At 42.7% G+C, this 20309-nt stretch overlaps 1 protein-coding gene across 1 annotated transcript in view; it reads right to left on the bottom strand.

The window, feature by feature from the left end:
* LOC119215364 (seizure protein 6 homolog) overlaps window positions 1-13530 on the bottom strand; it is a 72237-nt gene extending 58707 nt beyond the window's left edge. The window contains exon 1 of the mRNA XM_037467456.2: window positions 13247-13530. Within this exon, the coding sequence (XP_037323353.2) occupies window positions 13247-13331 (85 nt within the window). The 5' untranslated portion in view covers window positions 13332-13530. The remainder of the gene's footprint in view (window positions 1-13246) is intronic.
* Window positions 13531-20309: the final 6779 nt, after the last annotated feature.

Here is a 20309-nt window from a genome sequence, read left to right as displayed (position 1 = left end):
AATGGGACCTCATAAGCGACCTGTCTCTGGTGGTTAACAAACAGGCGTACCATATTGACACTTGTCAGAGTATAATCAGCAGTGATGTTTTAGTCATGGCGAGTGTTGGAAGGGGAGGCAGATTGTTTGCTAATTCTCATTTCACACTCTCCCGATGTGAAATCAGCCAGGCGCACAAAGCAGTGGTTCCTCTACATGCACAATGGTCTGGCTGGCTGCGTAACACCAAATTATCTTTCCCCTGACTTAATTATTCATTAGGCAAACATAATTAATTTAAGAAGCTTCTCTCGCTGGAAGTGTTTCAAATAAAGGCTAGAAGGACATCTTTCTGCTTTATCATTAGCTGAACACAGAAAACAGCCAAGAAACTTGCCAGGGTCTGAATGCTTTATTTAATGTAGTCGCATCTTCTGCCACCAGTTTATTTCTTCACGGAGCTAAAAAGTTCAAAATACACTGCAATGTTCTTATTGGTTATGCTGATTCAGCGAGAATTACCTTCAAATATGAGGTCTTAAACTATGTTTTATTCCAGATAACATGGGCAAGGAACAGAACTGCCCATTACTCTTACATAACCATATTCTAAAACATTTTTCTAGTCCTTGCATCCGTACTTCATTTAACATTTTGTCTCCCGGTATCTAACTGGGCCCCTTGGTGCTTGATGCGAGACGCAGACGGAAGGATTTTCTTCTGTGGCTTTTCTCAGCCAATCCATCTCCTGTCCTACACGTTTACCAGAAAACCACTCTAATTACACACACTGAGCACACAGACACACAAGCACAAACTTTGCCCTCTCTTTCCCTCCCCGACTCTAGTGGAAGCGTCTCTGGAGATGCCACGAGGCTTTGATCTATCTTCTGCATGATTCTGGGCTTTCAGATCAAGGGGCGGTTTGTCTTCAGGCTCACCAAATCCTCTGACGGCCCGAGACAAAGAGCAAACATACTGAAGTGCCTTTCCAGATCCATTTGCGAAATGGCGGCGCTATCTATTAGTGTGTGCATGTTTTATTGTGCGGTAACTATTTTCTGTTGCTCTCCCTCATGCTCCTCCATTCCAACAACCATTGAAGACTTCTTTTTGCAGTAGATTCCCTACCACGAGGGTTCACCTCATTCAAAGTAGTTTCTTTATTGAATTACTCCCTGCAAGCAGCAAATTCTTACCTATATTACCATGGAAACAACACGATTTTCCTTCCCCGAGGATCTATTAAAAAGCTTCTATTCTGAGGATCTATTCACTAGTCAATGAAAAGGGTGAACATGACACCTCTCAGCTTCCTCTGTCGCTGTGCCTTTGTCAATAATTTTTTTTTTTAAACTCTCTGGCCCTAACAATTTTTGAAGACAATAAAGAGGAAAACGAAAATAACATGAAATAATAATGAAGAAGTAATAATAAATTGGACAGGCCGTGTTGCTTCGCAGGTTGCGTTTACTCAGGGACTATAACAATACAATTGCCACATCAACTCAACTTTAACTTTAAATGCTTTGACCGACCAGTTAAGGGAAATACAGCTCTTTATCACACCATCATTCAATATATTTAACCTGTGATAGAGTAGCAACAAAATACAAAGTGTTCCATTCATACATTTCTCCAAGAGAAACAATAAAAGGTGGGATATAATAAAGTCAGTAGTCCAAACCGAATTCAGTATATTGCATTTTAGTTGCCACGGTTATTGTTTGTTTTTTTAACTCTTGTTACATCAATCATTTAGAGTATCCATAGCTGTGACCATCTAATCCCTGTAGAGCCTCACAGTTTGCAGGCGGTGGCATGTAGAGGCAAATGCATAGAACAAAACCATTAGAATGTGTTTGCCTATAGCTTGTCCCCATATTTGCTTTCAAAATCAGTTTGGGCAGAATGGATTGCGCTGTGAAATGAAATGTGAGCTCGAAAATCCCATAGAGTGACAAACCCAGCAGCCTCGAAACCTTCCATTTATCTACAGTGGAGTTTAGTAAAAATGAAAAAGACCCTAGTTAAGTTTGTTTGAGTTAAAAATGACCCTGAGTACCCTTAACGATGGCAAGACAATGTGACACAGCGAGCGCGTGTAACCAACAACGAAAGGAAACGCAGGAGAATAAAATTACTCCAAAACCACAGCATGACGTTTAATCCAATTTGCACGGCAGTTGGAGCTGTGTTAAAATCGCATAGTGGCTTGTCTCCTATAAAAGCCATAGGGATGGCCGCATACAATTTGAAATGGATGATTCCACAACACCAAAAATGGAATTACTCGACAATCTAACAAGAGGAAGACCAATTCACAGAGAGCCTATTGCAGCCGAAGGAACGAATTAGGAATCAACCTGGCAGCGTAACAACTGTTTTATCAGTGAGGAGTGAAGTGCTCCTCTTTTTATACCTCTTGAGAGGTAGATTAAAAACACAGCAAAAGATTGTTCAAGTTATTTATATTTCATTTTATTAGACATTTGTGTGAAAATTTCAAAAGTAGCATTGGAATTCTCAGTGACGTCACACCACCACGGATTTGTAATTGTGTCTACCTTTAGTACACGTACATATTTGTGGAAAATTCAAAGACGTTTGCTCATGGCCTTCCTGAGACGTTATGTCTGCAGTATATAGGCGTAAATAAGGTCAGTGACCTTGGACTTTTGGGCACAAACATCTACTCAGTTCATTATTCAAGTGGACATCTGTGCCAAATCAAATAATGTCCCCCGCTCTGAGAAGTTGTGTTCCTTGGAATGGAGAGACGGACAGACAATCCCAAAATCACAATGCCTCCGGCCAAGGCTGTCGCGACCACAATGCCATCAAAATGAATCAAACTCCAAGCTCCAAAAAAGCTGGGTGGAAGTTAAATCTGTATTCTCTCCATGAAACCGAAACACCAAACCAACTGTGGGCCGACTTTCAGTGCGTTGTTAGCTGAATCCTCCCTCCTGCCTCTGCCTTCCCCTTTCATCACTACCTCAAATGTGCATCCGCATTCAGATCCTGGAGCGGGGCCAGGGAGCGTCCCAGTAGCCGCTGAGCAGAAACAGCTTTGTCAAACTCGGTTAGCCGCCTGCGAGCGGGGGAAAACGCCTCTTTCCACAGCGATACCCCAACTATTCACATCACGCCCTCGCCTTTGCCTCAACCACCTCATCAATCCACACAGCAACAAAGGTAAACAGCCTCGCACGCTGCAAACAGAGGCCCGTGCTGCTTCGTTGACACAGTGTATGTGCAAAGCGCCTGCACAGTGTGAGCGACTCGCAGAACAGACTGAGCTTCATTTACAGAAGGTAATTGCTCTGGAGCCAAGTGGTGTGCTTTTATAATGAGTTTTTTCCAGCTTTGCTAGAACCTTGTCTGGATTTATTTACTTGCCGGATGAGGCTACTTTGACAGGGGACATATAATAAGTTCAGCTAAACAACACCATCAACATCACCTTCAAGCAGGACCGGTCACTGACATCAGCAGGCTATTTACAGAATGTCCTCCTTATTATGTACACCCAGGCATAAAATAACATGACACTTCTCTGGTTACCATCTCTCAATATTAACATTTTCATTTTCAGGGTTATAGTTTGAGCCTGGCTGGATTTCTCAATAAAAGCTTTGAATCCAAGTGGTGTATCTCATGTTTTCCCTAATATATATTGGAAGAGGAGAAGATTCCCAGCTCCTCCGCTTTCGTTCCTCTCCCCTTCTCCGCAACGCTGCTCTCACTTTCGCGTCCTCCTTGTCAAATAGTTTGTAACATGCTACGTTAGTCGAGCCGAGGCACAAACCTTGTCTTGAAGACACTGGATGTAGCCTGAAAGCTGTGATCTGCATCGAAAATGCTCCACTTCTCTCCACGTGAGATCGGCAATTTTAAGTACACCCTCCTCCATCTTACTCTGACTTCCGCGTTGAAAGAAAATGAGAAACAAGTGCGTTTTTGAAAGACGAAAGCGTGTACTGGAGAGTCCGACCCATTGATTGCTTCAACAGCCGTCTTCACACGTTGCAGATTGAGTTTTTCTAATTTTTTCTTGATGACAAAACCAACATGTAGCAGAACATTTGATTTACAATAAAGAAATTGAAATGAATAGAACTCAAGAAGCTTCAGAGTGCCCTCGATACAGAATTTGTTAAAAAAAAAACTTTTCACAGAATATTTGCTCTGCTTTTCCCAAGGTAGCTTTCTGATATAAATCTGGGGAGGTTTGTTCCCACATAACAGGCTGCACTAAAAGCAAGCAGAGATGTGTTTATGATGCTAACCATGTTTCAGTGTGGAAAAATGAGGAAAAAGATCTGGCTCTTCTAATATGATTATGTTGTTGTTGTTCCAAAGATTCTTTGTTGTATTTTTTTTATTTTTCTTGTCTTGCTTAAGATTTCTTTTTCCTTTTTTACATTGTAATGGGAGTTGGTGCAAACCCCAGGAAGATAAGTTTCTACCTTGGTGTTAACTAATTGAAATTCCATGTACATAAAATAGGTTACTAAAATATTTCCTTCTCTATTATCAAACTGTATAGTAATAATATGATGAAAAAAAACACATTTTATTTATAGCACTCAAAGATGCTTCATCATTTAGAGCCTCATACTAAAACACATTAGTCAGATCATGGTAGTCTCGGATGTGGTCGGCGAGGGGAGTTCTAGGGGGCCGGGGCAGCAGCTATGGAGAAGGCTCTGTCGCCCCATGTGCGGTGCTTGGTCCTGACCTGCAGAGAGAGGAGGTTGGCATCGGAGCATCGGAGCAGCGAAGCCGACGGGTCACAGCGTGGTGATGGAGCAGGTCGGTGAGGTGGGAGGGGGCCTGATTATGGAGGGCTTTGTGGGTCAGAAGGAGGATTTTGTATTGGACGGGAAGCCAGTGGAGATTCAGAGATGTTTCAGGGGTGATGTGATCAATGGAGCGAGAGTTTGTGAGCACACAAGCAGCAGAGTTCTTGATGTACTGCTTTGAGTTTCTCAGGTAAATGTAGTTGTGTAATTTTAGATGTTCTAAAAATACTGACAGAGAGAAAACGCTTTGAAACGGTTGAATATCAATGTAGCTACCTTGAAATCTACATTCCTACATTTACATTCTAGCACACATTGACATATTCTCTGGTTGTAATATTGAATAGCTGACCCGAGATTGACCCATAAAGTATGGTGTGCCGACTTCAAATCTAGCAGATCTAGTTGATTATTCTCTTCTCCCAAAGCCGGTTTCCACCATGTAAACAATTTTCATTTTTACAGTTGGAGAAGTAATCTTATTTTTAATGCAGCAAGTTTCACGAAAAGATTGATGCTATTGTTCTGTTTTTATGTAAGTTTAGAATAGCATTAATATGCTATATGGAAAAATTTGAGCTGCCATTGGGTGAATTTTTTACTTGACAGAGCCGGGCAAGCTCTTAACTCTAGTTGCATGCTAAATGTCTCTGGGTTACAGCTTCATAGATTGCACACAGGCAGTTTTGTCAATGAAAAATCTGCAAGAACGTAATTGCATAAAGTAGACATAGCAGAGATTTTGACTTCAGGTTGTTATGAAACACGAATGGCTCTGTTCTGGTGAAGGGTCCCTGTAAACCTTCACAGTATGACAGTCAGCCAGAATGCACCTTCACAGGACCGTTAAACCGCCGCAGCAAAGATGTAAATTTAGCCGTCATTAATTATATTATTACACGTGCTTTCCTACTGTGACTTGTCAACGTCTCTGTGAAAAGAAGACAGACGGACGCACCAGTCCACCAGGTGTCGTTAGTTTGTCCCGCTGTCCCTCACACCTGTGGTTTATCTCCTCATCAGCCTTTGTTACCAGCTGCTAGCAGATGCATCTCATTACAACCCATTTTTTATCAGATCACCTTGATTTTCCTGTTTCTCTTTGCCAGCGTTTGTCTACCTTATCTGTTTTTGAAAGTTTACTGTACTGCTTCTGTCATATGAAGTAAATATCCTGCCTTAAGCACTGTTTAAAAAACTTGGTCCAAAAGCCCTTTTTACACTTTTCTTGTGGCTGCAATTGTGATTCCAAGAAGCTGTAGAATAATTTTCCCCTCTGGGGCTGATCGTACAGATACTTAAATAATTTACTGAATCATGTATGAAAACAAATATTATAACACTACATTGAATGTGTTCAAAACATTCATATGTGTATATAAATCTGCTATATATTGGCTTCTGATATACTGCAATCTCATAGGAAAAAGCGGTTCTTATTTCCCTTTCTTTTACAAAAAAATGTAATGCAATAATACTTTATATTACAGCACTAAAAAACAGTAGAGCACATCAAAAATGACCTAAAAAAGCAAGATTCTTGTTTTCCCCCCTACTGATCATATCTTCTTAAAATAAACCAATTTATTCCATCACATCAGCCAAAAGGTTGGGTAATGTTCTGCAAGGATTACACCCCCGAGGAACTGAGAAACCTATAGACAGGGAGGGCATATAATAATCTATGGCAGGGACAAAGATATTTAATTATCATTGAAGATACTGTATGGGGCCAAAATACACATGATAATATTGATTATAATTCAAAACAATCAAGCAAAATTGTAATCAAACGGTAAAACAATATGTACGTTATTATTGTCATTAATTATGTGGGCCTAAAGTGCTGCAATACCTTGGACAATGAATAAAAAATAAGCAAACTGCTGGTTTGAAATGCAGGTGTTTAATTGGCTTAATGATAATTGAATTATATCTTCTAGTAAGTAAAATGATTATCATAAGATGAAGCATTCTACATTGGCTGGCTGTTATTTGGATTTGTCCCGAATGTACCACACATTTCCATCATATGATCTTAAAACTCAAATGTTGTGTTCTCTTCCTGAGTACTATTCACTTCAGTGTACAGTGAACATAAAAGGTCAAATCTTTGGCAAGGATCATCCCTACTGGCAGAATCTCTTTTCCTTCTTCTGTTTGCTTTCATAATTCAGACTTAATCCTTCCAAGCACACCCAGCCAGGCCGTCAATGATGCTAAACATCATGTCACCATTTTTTTTTTTTAACCAGCATCATAAAAAATGATGTGTGGCTTCCAATGCATCGGCCAGGTTTTACCACAAAAAGTCAGCAATGAACGCCGTGGTCTAACACAGCTCCAGCTTTTCCCTGCTAACTAATCCATTCTTAAGGACGGGTTTTCTCTCGGCTGCTCGCTGCTCTGACAGATGAGAACGGCCACAATGAGCTGGCCCTCCATCACCGGGAGAGAAGCGGAGGCAGAGGACCGCCTTGTTACTGACAGACAATTGCCCGACCACCCGCCAGTTGCTAGGACTGACAATGTTCGATATTTGACGATGGCGGTCGATGTTAGAACCTCTAAATTATACACAAGGATCCTCTGGGACGGCACTTCAATACATCTCGCTCCGGAACACAAGGCTCAGGGCGACATCGTGTCCCTCTGCTCTTTGTCTGTGTTGTGTGACCTGAGCACGTCAGCAGAGGAGGAGGCTTGGGAATGGATGTTTGCGGGTGATACTTAGCTTTTGTTTTAGCCAGCTCTGCTTCCACTGAAAGAATTCAATGCTTTTGGGCGGTGTGAAGATCAGCTTGCAGTAGTTCAAATCAAGGCAGATGTTGTTTAAGAAGCAGCCAAGCCGCAACTATGAATGCAATGTGTTCCCCTAGCTTTCTGCAGACTTGCTTTGCCTATGTTTGTCTTTGACTATTTTCAATTACTTCCTTACTATCCCCTTCCTTGATCTATCCACAACAGTGTTATCGTTCCTTGCTACTTTTAATATGTTTACTCATCCTGATGAATTCAATTACATCTTTTTAGAAGAAATTACCGTGGGGGTGGCTCAGCCTGCCAGAGGTCACAACTAACTGTGAATACTAAAACTACTCCCCCAAACACATTACACAGCCTATTACCTGCTACTTTTCACCCATCGCTCTCAGACCCCGCGTAAGCCTTCCCATAGCCACAGATGAAATACCTTCTAGATGGAATGTGGCGTGGAGAAGAGGGGAAGAGAGCCATCCCCACTGCAGCCGCAAAACACGCCAGTTCTGATTAGGGAGGTGTGTGCAAGGCCAGGCAGAGCGTTAAAGTTGTGGGGAAAAGACGTGGTCCAGGGGAGGCAATCCACGGTGACCGCTTTTGTCGGTGGACGACTGGTGGGAATCGATAAGGCGTAAGGCCAAAGGCAAAGTAGGTGGAAGTAAGCAAGCGATGTACTGCTTGGACAAATCGGTAGACATTGCTTGATTTAGGGAGGGGTTTGCCATTAAAGGGGGAAGCTCAGTTGAATGTGCATGACCCTCCGGTTTTCCCAGAGTCAATTGCCCTGCCTGCTGGAGGTCCAGACCCGGTGCTCTGCTCGTGGTGAGGAATTTTATAAGCAGCTCTCGGCGCCTGAAAACGATCCTGAGGAATCCTCTGAAAAGGGTAAATGGTAACATTTGAATCGTAGACTTTTTAACTTGAAATCTCTGAGGAGATAATTGTGTTGAGCCAAGACGTAGGTTTGTTGGATAAGCGTTTTACATAAGTATCTAAACACAATAACTAGATAAACTTCCCCATGTGAACTGCTTACATAAAAAGAAAAAGAAAAAAAATCATTCTGTTTCTAAAAACATTGCTCTTTTTTAATGCTTGACTGTACGTGCATTTTTGGTTAAATATAAAAATTGTCTGAAAGATGTGAGCTTTTACATAATGAGTCACTGTGAACATAATTATTTAAAGAAAATGGAGATTCTTGCTGTCTTAATTAGTTCCTGCTTTGGTAGACGCTTTGGTAACTAACAATATTAAGGGCTGTTTTGTAAAGTATGACTGTATTCTTTATTTATTATAGACTTAAATACACCTAAGGTAAGAGCTTAAATTTATTAGTCGATTTTATACCCAAGAACGAAAAATGTAATAATTTGCTGTATTTTCTCATTGCGGCCTATAAAACGTGTTCCTGTTCTTGCTTTATTGGTTGATGGAAAAGTTGCCAACACATAGCTGAACAGATGTTTTGATGATGAATGTGTTGTCGGTTTTGATGGCATTTCATTTAGAGATTTTACAAATATATTTTATGCAGGTTGTGTGCATGCATACATATAAAATATGTAAACAAAGCAATTATATTAGACAATTGATATAGTGCATTTAGTTAATTAGTTAGTCTCCCCCAAAACAAGGGTGGTTAAATGATGAATTACAAAGGGGCAAACAAATGCCAACCACTCATCCCTGAAAATAAAATGAAAAGCAAAATGTTAAATAAAACACGGAGGATGAAAGAGAACCTAACAAAGAAACTGATGATAAAAATAGTTATATCACTATTCATACAACATTCGCCCTCGTTTTTTAAAGCTGACGTTGCATTTTGACCACACAGCAAGGATACGTGGAAAAGAAATAAACCAACCCATTTGCCATCCTCTGAATCTGAATTTTAATACTGAAGTGCAGATTGAGTTGAACTACAGCCTGATTTCTTGTCATGGCACCAGGCATTTTTTTTTCTTTGGGGCAGAACCAGCTGTTGGAGACCCATTCCAAGAAAAGCTGATATGAAATCCAAAAAAGATCCTTTCTTTCAACAAGTATAGCTCCACACTTTTGAGAAAATATATGAGGCAATGACTCAAATTAGAATGCATAGAACATTCTCACAGAGCAAAAGAGCGGCATTTGCACATGAAGAGTGGAAAATGAGTCGCATTCAGCCAAGCTGTGAGCTCCACGTAGGAGGCAGTGAAAGAGACCGAGACAGGCACAGAGAGGGGCTGAGGCAGGCAGGCGCCAAGCCTTGAAGAGGGGCATTCTGGCATAATGACTCTCATTTACCATTGACAGGCCTTGGGAAAGTTAAACTAATTATGACAGCACACAGATGCTGAATAGCCCTTGATGAAGTTAATCACCGGCAATCCAACAAACAGGTGTTGAATAATTCCTGTTGCCACCCCTGGAACTATAGGACGTTCCGATTTTTCAAGCACATCGCTCAAAGCAGCAATCTATACGAAAGAATTACTGTCTCATTTCCACGATACGGGCTCATTTCACGACCGTTAATATGTGAATATGAACCACACCTCGAAGGCTGGAAAACAGAATGTGAAGGTCTTAACCTGAGATGTTAGCAAGAAAAACACTATGGAGTTAAATGAGTAAACATTTCATTTAAACGTTAAATTAACTTGATTCCATTTCGGTAAAAGTTTTCCAAACCAAAGCAGAAATGTTCCCGGTCTCAATAACTATGCTGAAGTTTTAATATGCGCCTCTACCAACAATTACCTCAAATCAAATCCAATTCAGCATCACAGGAGAGTTTTAGTTGAAAGACGACAAAATCTACATGAACACTAGATGCAAAGGTGTTGTTTTGTAACCAGCTAACAGTACATTTGTATGATGAACAACATTTGACAGATGAATTAAAACTAAAACTCATACATATACCCTCAGTGGGACATCAGAGAGTGCTCATCGACAAGGAAATTGTAACTCATATAAATGAGCTTTACCATACATAAAACATCCCTTTCTTCAACTCCTCGATGGCCACAGATCATTGTTAACAGGCGCAGATAATATGTATGCATAAAGATAATAGGCTCAGCTGAATGTCATTACTGTGGAAAACTTTAAGTGCCGTACCGGGGCCAGCAAAAACTCTCCACACTGAATGGGTGCATGATTAGCTATTAATTATGTGTCCGGATTTTATCAGACAAACTCATTTGAATAATTTTACAAAATGTAATTATTATTGAGCTGCTTTGAGACAAATGGAGTTGGAAATAAATGTAAAAACCACTGTGAGAGATTTTTACCTTAATGTAGATTCAGTGGTTAGGAATCTTTTTACACAGTATCTGGTACACGGCATGTTTCTTTAAATATTTTTATTTTAGGTTGAACAGTCCTGTTAAGTGATAGTAATAATCTGATTAAATGCTACACCAGAGTGAAAATTTGATGGATACCTTTTATGACAGCTTAAAGCTGTTGCCTTCAGGTTGTCTGTACAAGCAAAGGTCCATAACAAGTTCTGTCACTTTGTCGCTCAGAGAATCGCATGAAGATAATAAAAGGCCTGTATCTCTTAACTATTACATGTTGCAATTTCACATCCTCTGTTTTTCCACACCAAAAATAACTCAATTCACACAATTTAATGATCATTCTCATGGAATGACTGCCTTTTTGTTTAAATCAGATTTAGTATTCATGAATGAATATTTCTTCTTTATTTTATTCATGAGGCGAGGCAGATTAGTTTAGATTAGATCAGTTGCTTAGAATTGAGATGACCCAAATAATAGATATTAGGCTACATTTATTTGTGGAAAATTTTCTAGAGATAAACATTTGAAAGTGCACACTACAGATGAGAAACTATTGTCCCAGTTGGCCAAATGTCTCATGCGATGACAGTGAAATGGATGTTATCTTTGCTCCCTGCTCGGTAAGCGAGTGAAGCTTGTCAACAACAGGGATGGGCCACAAACGATCAGACCTCACTGCGTGAACGCATTCACAACTTCAGACAGTTCTATAGTTAAAACTACAAGAATCAAGTGTTTAGAGGGCAAGCCTTAGAGAATTCACTAAGTCTTTAACATTTGCTGGCTAAGCAATGGGGGAAGAAATTGTTTTTGCTTTTAAAAAAATGTGCGCTGTGCATTTTTCCCTTCCCTAGAGTAATCGGTCAGAGAGCAGAGCGAGTGTGTTTTTGGTACGTGTGCATTTGTCAACGCTAAAAAAGGCATTCATCTTCCACTTATAAGCACTACAAGGTAGTTCATCAAACATTTAAACAATATGAAAAGTCTTCTGAGAATGTTGACCCGAATCCCAAACAACTTCATTTTCCATTTGCTTGTGCAAGGTTCTCAAAATTCTTTGTTAAAGGGAGGCAGCACTTCTCCTCCTCTAGATATCCATCAGCAGATGTTTTGTTGACAGTGTAAAATGTTGTTTGGATGGTCCTGGATAGGTTTTGTGAATTCACATTGTCTGTGCTGTTTCAGTCATTACATATCAGCCCAGGCAACGTGAATTCATTTTCATAAATATTATATTGTTTAGTTATCGCATTCATTTTCAACATAAAACAGACGGCAGATGTATTATTCACAAAGACATTTTAGAAAAACTTATTTCAACACTTTACCTTATGCTAAAGGTATGTGGCAGTAGTAATGAGATAGTAGTATGAGCTGCAGATGTGATGTGCATTACCTTTGAATAGACAAGGTAATATTTGTACTATATATTTAATCTGTATTCCTGATAAGTAAAGATGTATATATTTTAGTTGTTTTCGTTATTCCAAAATGTATCTGCACATACCACCTTGAAGGTGGCTCATGTGGAAGTGCATGAGAAAGAGCTAAGAGATATATATTTATTTATATGTGATGGTTAAAACCGTGCAGACAAGATAAAGCACAGGTAGACCAACAGCTTGCATAGTAGAATGATAAAGAGAGGGCAGTGGCACAAAAGAAAAATAATTAGGACAAGGCTACTGTGCATGAACGCATCGCCAATTCCAACGGGCACTCAACTGTGTCAAACAGCTTGGTCAATAATCTTCAGCAATTCCTGAGGATTAGAGTCTTATTACCGAGCACCGTCTGTCACACAGAACTGGATGCCCGAAACAAGTCACTTCCTGACTGTATACTCCAGCATCTCACTGGGAAAATGTATCATGTCATTAAAAAGGGTTCAAAATATAGGTTTTCATTTTCTTTTTTAACTGTAGTTTGTGGCCAAATGTGTGTCTAAGTGTGTGTGTGTCTAAAGAGGTTACTCACAGAAAATTGTTATGTAACTGAATGTTAAATAATATTAGCCTTTGGGAAAATGTGAGGGTCTATAACTTCTAATGAGCTACAATGTGCTGTTAGGAAATACTTGGATCTTGATTATATTTTGTATTTTTATAAATATATACATATATATATATAAATTCTGCCTGCTTCTTACTTATTTCTGCAGCTCAAAATGTGTGCAGATAATTAATTAAACCAGCTTGATGATGAATAATTAAAACAGGAAATTATAAATTCTCTATCAAATGGTTCATTGTGCAAGCGCCCACCCCGTTCACACTTGTAGATCTGCTCGAGGTGAACCCGGTGGTGTTGCCCAGCACGCGGTTCTACCTTCGCCGTGGACAAAAGGAAGTACACGGAACAATCCCCTCAAAGTGCGTGTAAAACCCAAGTTCCTACCTTGTCCATGCACGTCGGCCACGGCGGCAGTAAGGACCAAAACCGCGAAGAGGGTCTTCAATTGAGAGTCTTGTCTCATACACATGTCTACTTTAAGTGGAGGTCTCTCTTCGCGCTGGAACAGAACACGTCCTTGTGCTGGGGAAAGAATACTTCCAGGGCTTAAGAAAAACAAAGGAAAAAAGCGATAAATTCAACCGTGTGACGGACCCAAACTGAGCCGCGCGGTTCACCGTGGCACTTCGTCTGCAATTCGCAGCGTGAAGAGGAGGATCAAGCGAAACGCGAGGGTCCCTTGCCTGATGCGGACGCTCGGTAAGCGGATTCCTGTCTGTCTGTGCGAGCAGTCGGCACATGGAGAGACGAGGCAGAGAGCCGAGGCTTCAGCACCGCGGACAGCTCCTAGCGTCAGCCGACGGAACCGCCTCCTCCAAGTGAGTTCATTCAGTGCTGTGCTCTCTGATCATTTCCTTCACACGCGGCTGAGTGACTTAAAAGAGCACAGTCTTGTTTATTTCTTTTCATTTGTCCTAACGGTTTCCATCAACATAACAAATGAGATCAAATTAGAGTTTATTTATTTTTGGGGGGGGTTACCATAACACAGCGGGTCTGGCTCGGTCGTGATAACCATCAACAAAGACAGTTATGTGCAGAATCGAACATATTCAGCCATTGAAGAATAGTTTTTGAAAGCAACACAATTAAAAGTGTTCACTGTAGATGTGAGAAGATATTTACAAAAAACGTTTGGATGAGGGGCTTAATATATGTACAGTGGAACTCTCAACCCACCTTTTCATAAACTGTTTATCATATGTGATAAATAAATAGGTTTAGTATTTGTATGCCACCATTAAACTCCTACATGCATCATTATTACTATCATTTTGCCAACATTAGTCAGGACAGAAGCTTCTTCCTTGGTGAGTGGGTCATCAGGTGCTGGAGCTAATCATGCAATGCTCTGTGTCTTTGTTCCCTTTTTTATGTCCCCTTTTCGAGTTGTAGAATATGTCTCTTTGCCAGTTGTGCATGTCGGCCCCAGTGCTTAAATGAGACCTCTTCTTTAACAAATAAAATGTGTTCATGAACGGCACAGCTGGTTAATACAGTATTTGGTAAGAATACCATAAAGTATTAGTACTAGTGTCAGGTGTAGGGAGACAGTGTAGCAACAAACAAGGTCGTCAAATTCCTGCATGACCTAAGGTGGCTCTTGTGTGGTTGACCTTTGACCTCCCTGTGGAGACTGAGCAAGTGAAAAGATCAATAAATGATTGCGTAATTGTCCTGTTGTTAATCAGAGTAAGACAAATCCGTAAGGAGACGTTTCACAAGCAAAGTACTATACTAGTACTTTATTTCATGAATAATCTGGGTATAAAAAAGTTATCATTTGGAAATTAGCTGATTGTCTGATAAGTTGTTCTAAATATGCTCCGCCCTGATGACACCAAAAAGTATGAAGCAAAGTAGATTGTATCTACTAATCTATTATACCCCCTTTAGTAATCTAGGTCACAATAGCCTGTTAAATGAAGAGGCTTGTTATAGCCAGTAAAATGATTACTCTGTGTTCTATTCATCCAATTGCTAACTCCTACAGTACATAAATGATACATGAACAGTAATGGTTGAAAATCAGATAATGCTCACAAAAACAAGCAACAAAACATGTTTCTTTCCAGGATGGTCTGGATAGTTGTTTGTGCTGATGTGTTGCACACTATCACCCACAAAAAAAAAGGAGATGCGGCAGGTCGATGTGCGTTTTATAGGGCAGTCTGTTGTGCGAGATGAGAGCAAAACGGTATCAAAATAAAAGCAATTAGAAGGCAGAAATAGAGATGGCAAAGGGGAGTGGGGAATTAAAGCACTGGCAGAGAACCAGGCATCGTTGACGACTCTAAAATGGTATGTGTAAGCAGATGCTATTTCAAAACAAGACCACTCATCAGGAAAGTAAAAAGTGTACAGAGGAGCAAGCAGTCCTCTCGCCTGTCTTCTGAGGTCTAAATGTGCAGTATGCTTTTATGAGCCATAAGTGCAATGTGTTATTGTCAATCGATGGATGAATCTGCCATCTTTGTGTCAAGACTCTGCCTTCAAGAAATAAGATATGAATAATTGCGTTGTCACCGCACAAATACTCTAGTTGTACTCTTCTTTTAATTCTCTCTTTTTCATGAGTGCTTTTCTTTCAGGCTCTATTCGACTTTGTCTATGTCAGATGTGTCGAGGGTGCAGGTTGAAGGGAGGCAGGCAGGCAGGCAGGCAGGCAGGACTCAGACGCAGGGTCTTCCGACAAAGTGCTCTTTATTCAAAACTCAACGGAACGTGCACCAACGAGGACTGACAAAGACAATGACGCGACAAGGGACAACAGGCACACGGGGCTTAAATACACAAGGGAGGTGCAGGTGATTGGACACAGGTGGAAACACTCAGGCAATCACAGGACAAGGCAGGAAGTGAAGTTAACCCAAGACCACAAGGAACATGAAACTTCAAACTAAAACAGGAAGAGAGACCAAACCGTGACAGAACCCCCCCCTCAAAGACCGAATTCCAGACGGTCCTAAAGGGGAGCAGAACCGGAGAAAATCAGAAAAGGGGAGGGAGGGTGGGGACCCGACGATCCTGGACCGCGCGGGGAACTCCAGGTGATGGCGGCCATGTATCGGGTCCTTCGGGGGGGCGGCCGGAACGGCGGCCGGGCCTCAGGGTCTCGGGGGGGTCTGGCGGGGCGGAGGCCGGGCGTCGTGGCGTTGGTCGCCGGGCTCTGCGGCGGCATCGTCGTGGCGGGGGGCGCCGAGCTGCGCGGCTCGGGCGTCGTCGAGGCGGGGGGCGCCGAGCTGTGCGGCTCCGGCGTCGTCGAGGCGTGGGGCTCCGGCCCAACCCCTGACCCCACCCCCCCTTCAAGGACCGACTTCCAGGCGGTCCCAAGAGGGTGGGAGGGAGGGGTCATGGTCAGGCGCCGCTGGGCCGGGACCGGGGGCGTGGTTCTCGGGGCTGGAACGGGCGCTGACGGGGTTCTCGGGGCAGGAACGGGCGCTGACGGGCGTCTGGGGGCCGGAACGGGCGCTGACGGGCGTCTGGGTGCCGGAACGGGCGGAGACAGGGGTCCTGGGACCGGTTCAGGTGGAGACGGGGGTCCTGGGACCGGCTCAGGCGGAGACGGGGGTCCTGGGGCCGGCTCAGGCGGAGACGGGGGTCCTGGGGCCGGCTCAGGCGGAGACGGGGGTCCTGGGACCGGCTCGGGCGGAGACGGGGGTCCTGGGGCCGGTTCGGGCGGAGACGGGGGTCCTGGGGCCGGTTCGGGGGGAGACAGGGGTCCTGGGGCGATGGTGTCGTACAAGGTCTGGATGTGGGCGGCCAGCTCCAGCATCTGCTCCTAGCGTGCGCTGAGGACTTCCCAAAACGGGTCTTTAACATCGAACCCTGCTGAGTCCTTCGGTGGTCGCGTCATTCTGTCAGATGTGTCGAGGGTGCAGGTTGAAGGGAGGGAGGCAGGCACTCAGGCAATCACAGGACAAGGCAGGAAGTGAAGTTAACCCAAGACCACAAGGAACATGAAACTTCAAACTAAAACAGGAAGAGAGACCAAACCGTGACAGTCTAACTTTGCCTCCGTGTCTGTCTCCTCTATCACTGCACCAACGTTTCTCTTTTTCTTTTAAATTTATCTCCCCTCCCTCCAAATCCCCAAACACGGGACACTCCCCGCTTCACTCCCGTATTTCTCTCTGGCCCGACTCAGAAGAGGCTCTAATAGTGCAACTTTCCCTCTAGTGAAGCTCGGTGGAGCCATAAAGAAACCCTGAGGTCTAGTTGGCAGCCAGATGGTTCCAGCCGAGCTTTCATTCTACTAATGGGGTAGGGGGGCAGAGCAGTTAATGAAAATCAGACCCTTGAAATGAAATGACCAATGTACCAAGGTAATGAGGCACATGTCGGCAGCAAGCCTTTACATGCATTAAGGTAATCTTAGATGGCAGGATTATGTAAAAAACTTTTCATGATGACTGTTCATTAGATGGCTAAGGACTGACTGATTATTACACGGCATGCTCAGCTAACAAACACACTCCCACTGACTCAGAGCACTGTCTGTGATATTAGACTGACTAGCTGGGCTGAGTTCTTCATCAATGCAGAGCTGGGTGCCAAACGCTATCAACGAATCCCTGCTCATGTAGCATTACGACCAACAAACTAGAGCCCACATTACAGTCACTGGCGGCAACAATATCTCAGTAACAGGACTCACAAATGCGGGCGGGGCTAATCATCGCACATTATATTCACCGTGCAGAACCGTGACCCCTTTCAGCCAACAGTCGCAATCAGAGTACCGATCCGAAATCAGTTCACCGATATTTACAGCTATTTTTCGTGTATTAGGCTGTGCCAATCAGACGCCAACTGCAACGTGAGAGATTCATGGTTTGAAACTGAAAGATTTTATCAGTTTGTTGAAGGAAATAATATATACCTGACTCGCTACTGTTAGTTATAGCTTAGGCCTTTTCTGATGCTACTGTATGCAACATGAGCCTGTTTTTGCTTTTATATTACCCATTGCTGTGTGTATTTTAAGTTTTTCAAAGCAACATTCAAAGAAAACATTTTTCACAATAGCAAGATTCATTTTTTTATACACCCAAGCCAATTTATTTTATATGTTGACATTTTGGATGTAGACTTAGTATGTTGTAAGACTGAAGCGTAATCTTTCTCTTTTTTTATGATTTGATTTTAATGGCACACTGTGTGAAACAGACTGAAAGGGATAAAACAGGCTGGAGAGTTTAATCCATATCCATGATGATGAGAGACAGACTAACACAAGATCCAAACAACATTGACTCATTCTGTTCACTCGTATGCTTCTCATCTCCTTGCTCGAAGTGACAGTTCAAGGTTAAAACATTACGTAGCCATTGTATTCATGCATTTAATAGGCAGAACTGGCAAAAATACAGATGATTCCCAATGTGGAATTTCATTGTTGATGCTCTGAGACATGAAGATCAAGTCTGTATGCTGATATAATCAATTGATACAGTAATTCAATTCTTAAATATGTAAAGATTTAAGAACAAATAAACATATATACGTTAGCCATCCATAACTGACCACTCTTAGCAATACTGATAGATTCTGTGTTTGTGAGTTTGCAATACTGTTAATCCTCCTCAATTAAAAAAAACAAACTAAACTATTGCAGCAGAATATCTGTAATAGAATTTCTTCCTTCCTTCCATGAATCTAACCACTATGAGGAGCCATAGGTATTGTGTGTTTTCTTTCATTTATTTTGCTTGAGGTCTTGTGATGTGGTCCTTACTACCACAATGACCCAATTTCCCTATAAATATCAAGTCGTCTTAACTCGCCCATGCCTGCGAAGCATAAATAGTTCAGTGCAGTTTGTAGAATTGTGCTGTCTTCCTTTGTCCTCCCCTCCCCCCCTTTGTTGTGCACTTCCTCCTGGTAAGGCCCAGTTAATTGCACACTCCTCATTACCACGCATTGGAAAAGCTCACTCTGAGCGAGTCAAATGCGCAGTAGACAGATTTTCAAAGCTCTCGGTACGCCTCCATTTTCTGCTGGAGAAAAAAAAGAGAAAAGATGATGGGACCGGGGAATTCATGCTTCACCGGACCTTTGACCTCAAGTTATGAATTTCACAAACTGCTGCTCAGATTTGTTTACGCTGTGTACTGCACCAGAGCGTTTAGAGGGTCTCTGTGGCGGGAAACATTCCTCTAAGCGGGCCGACTTGTGCGTGGACATGTTGTTGTGCTCACTCCGCTCAGCCTGCAGTCCCAACAGGGCGACCGGAGTGGATGTGACCTCAAAGACTGAGCAGCATCTGTTAACCCCCCTGATCATTGCGTCTATCTGACGGCTAGGCGGGAGAAGTGTCTGCACAGTCATGCGGGGGCCCTGCCAATAGAATCAGCAGTCCATGGTAATGAGCCCCAAACGGTTCCCAGGCACAGTGCTGTCACTTTGACGACTCGGAAATTAACACTGCGCTCGACAAATTTCAACACCTGCTGTAATAACGTTCAAGAGAGAGGGAATATGTCCTCCGTATTACGTACGAGGAAATTAACATAACCCCTCATGTTAAATCCAATTAGCAGCATAGTGATACTGGACGTGGCGCCGTGACTGTTTAAAAAAGGTTGTTGCAGCGAGAAATTCAGATAGTGATGTTCTACAATTACAAATAAAGTGTGGCTTTGCAAAGGCAAACGTGAACATGGGGTTTTCTATCTTGAGGTATTATGTAGTGCACTGCTAGGGGCGCTTTTATGCCACCGAACAATGCATGGCCACCATGCATGTCATTGCGGCAGTAACACACACGAAACACAAACTAAGCATTTTATTTCACACCCACAAACATTTCAATGACATCTTGTTCCATACTTTTACATCCACGTCTCTCTTCACGACTTCTCCCCTCCCGCACCCCTCCCTCTCCTTGACCTTCTCTTTTCATTAGTCAGAGTGTGTCTCATGCCCCTGAGCATGCTGATAGCGCACTGCTCCAAGGCTGCATTTATCAAGATGATAAAGCACTCCCAGACAACAGCCAAGTATCTCAAGGCTAGCGGCCGCGGCACCTGACAAGTGACAACAAGTCACACACACCTCCATCCCCCAGATCTCACCCTCGCGCTCTCCTCAGCCATACACACTGCGTAGTTGGTCACCGGTTGTTTCCTTCTGTCACACATGCCCCTAATGAGAAGTTAAGTGCAGATGAAGGCGGGTGGCTGCACTCAGGCAACAGATCTGCCTGCGCACGTGCCTCCAAACGCTCTTTACCTGCAAAATGCAGCTCGCGACACACTGACGTCCAAAGCGGCTGTGTGTCTGGAGTCCAGCGACAGCCTGTCAAACCACGTCGGCCCTGAGTCACACGGATGCAAGTCTTGCCACTTTTAACGTTGGCTTTCATCTATGCCTGCTGTGCAGCTCCCTTTGCTCCATTCAATGGCTGTTTTCCACTCTCAGCCACAAAGGTGCTGCCTGCCTTGGG

Source organism: Pungitius pungitius, chromosome 16 (assembly GCF_949316345.1).
Source record: "Pungitius pungitius chromosome 16, fPunPun2.1, whole genome shotgun sequence".
Lineage (NCBI taxonomy): Eukaryota > Metazoa > Chordata > Actinopteri > Perciformes > Gasterosteidae > Pungitius > Pungitius pungitius.
The sequence above is the reverse complement of the archived record's forward strand: the minus strand, read 5'-3'. Positions and strand labels throughout refer to the sequence as shown.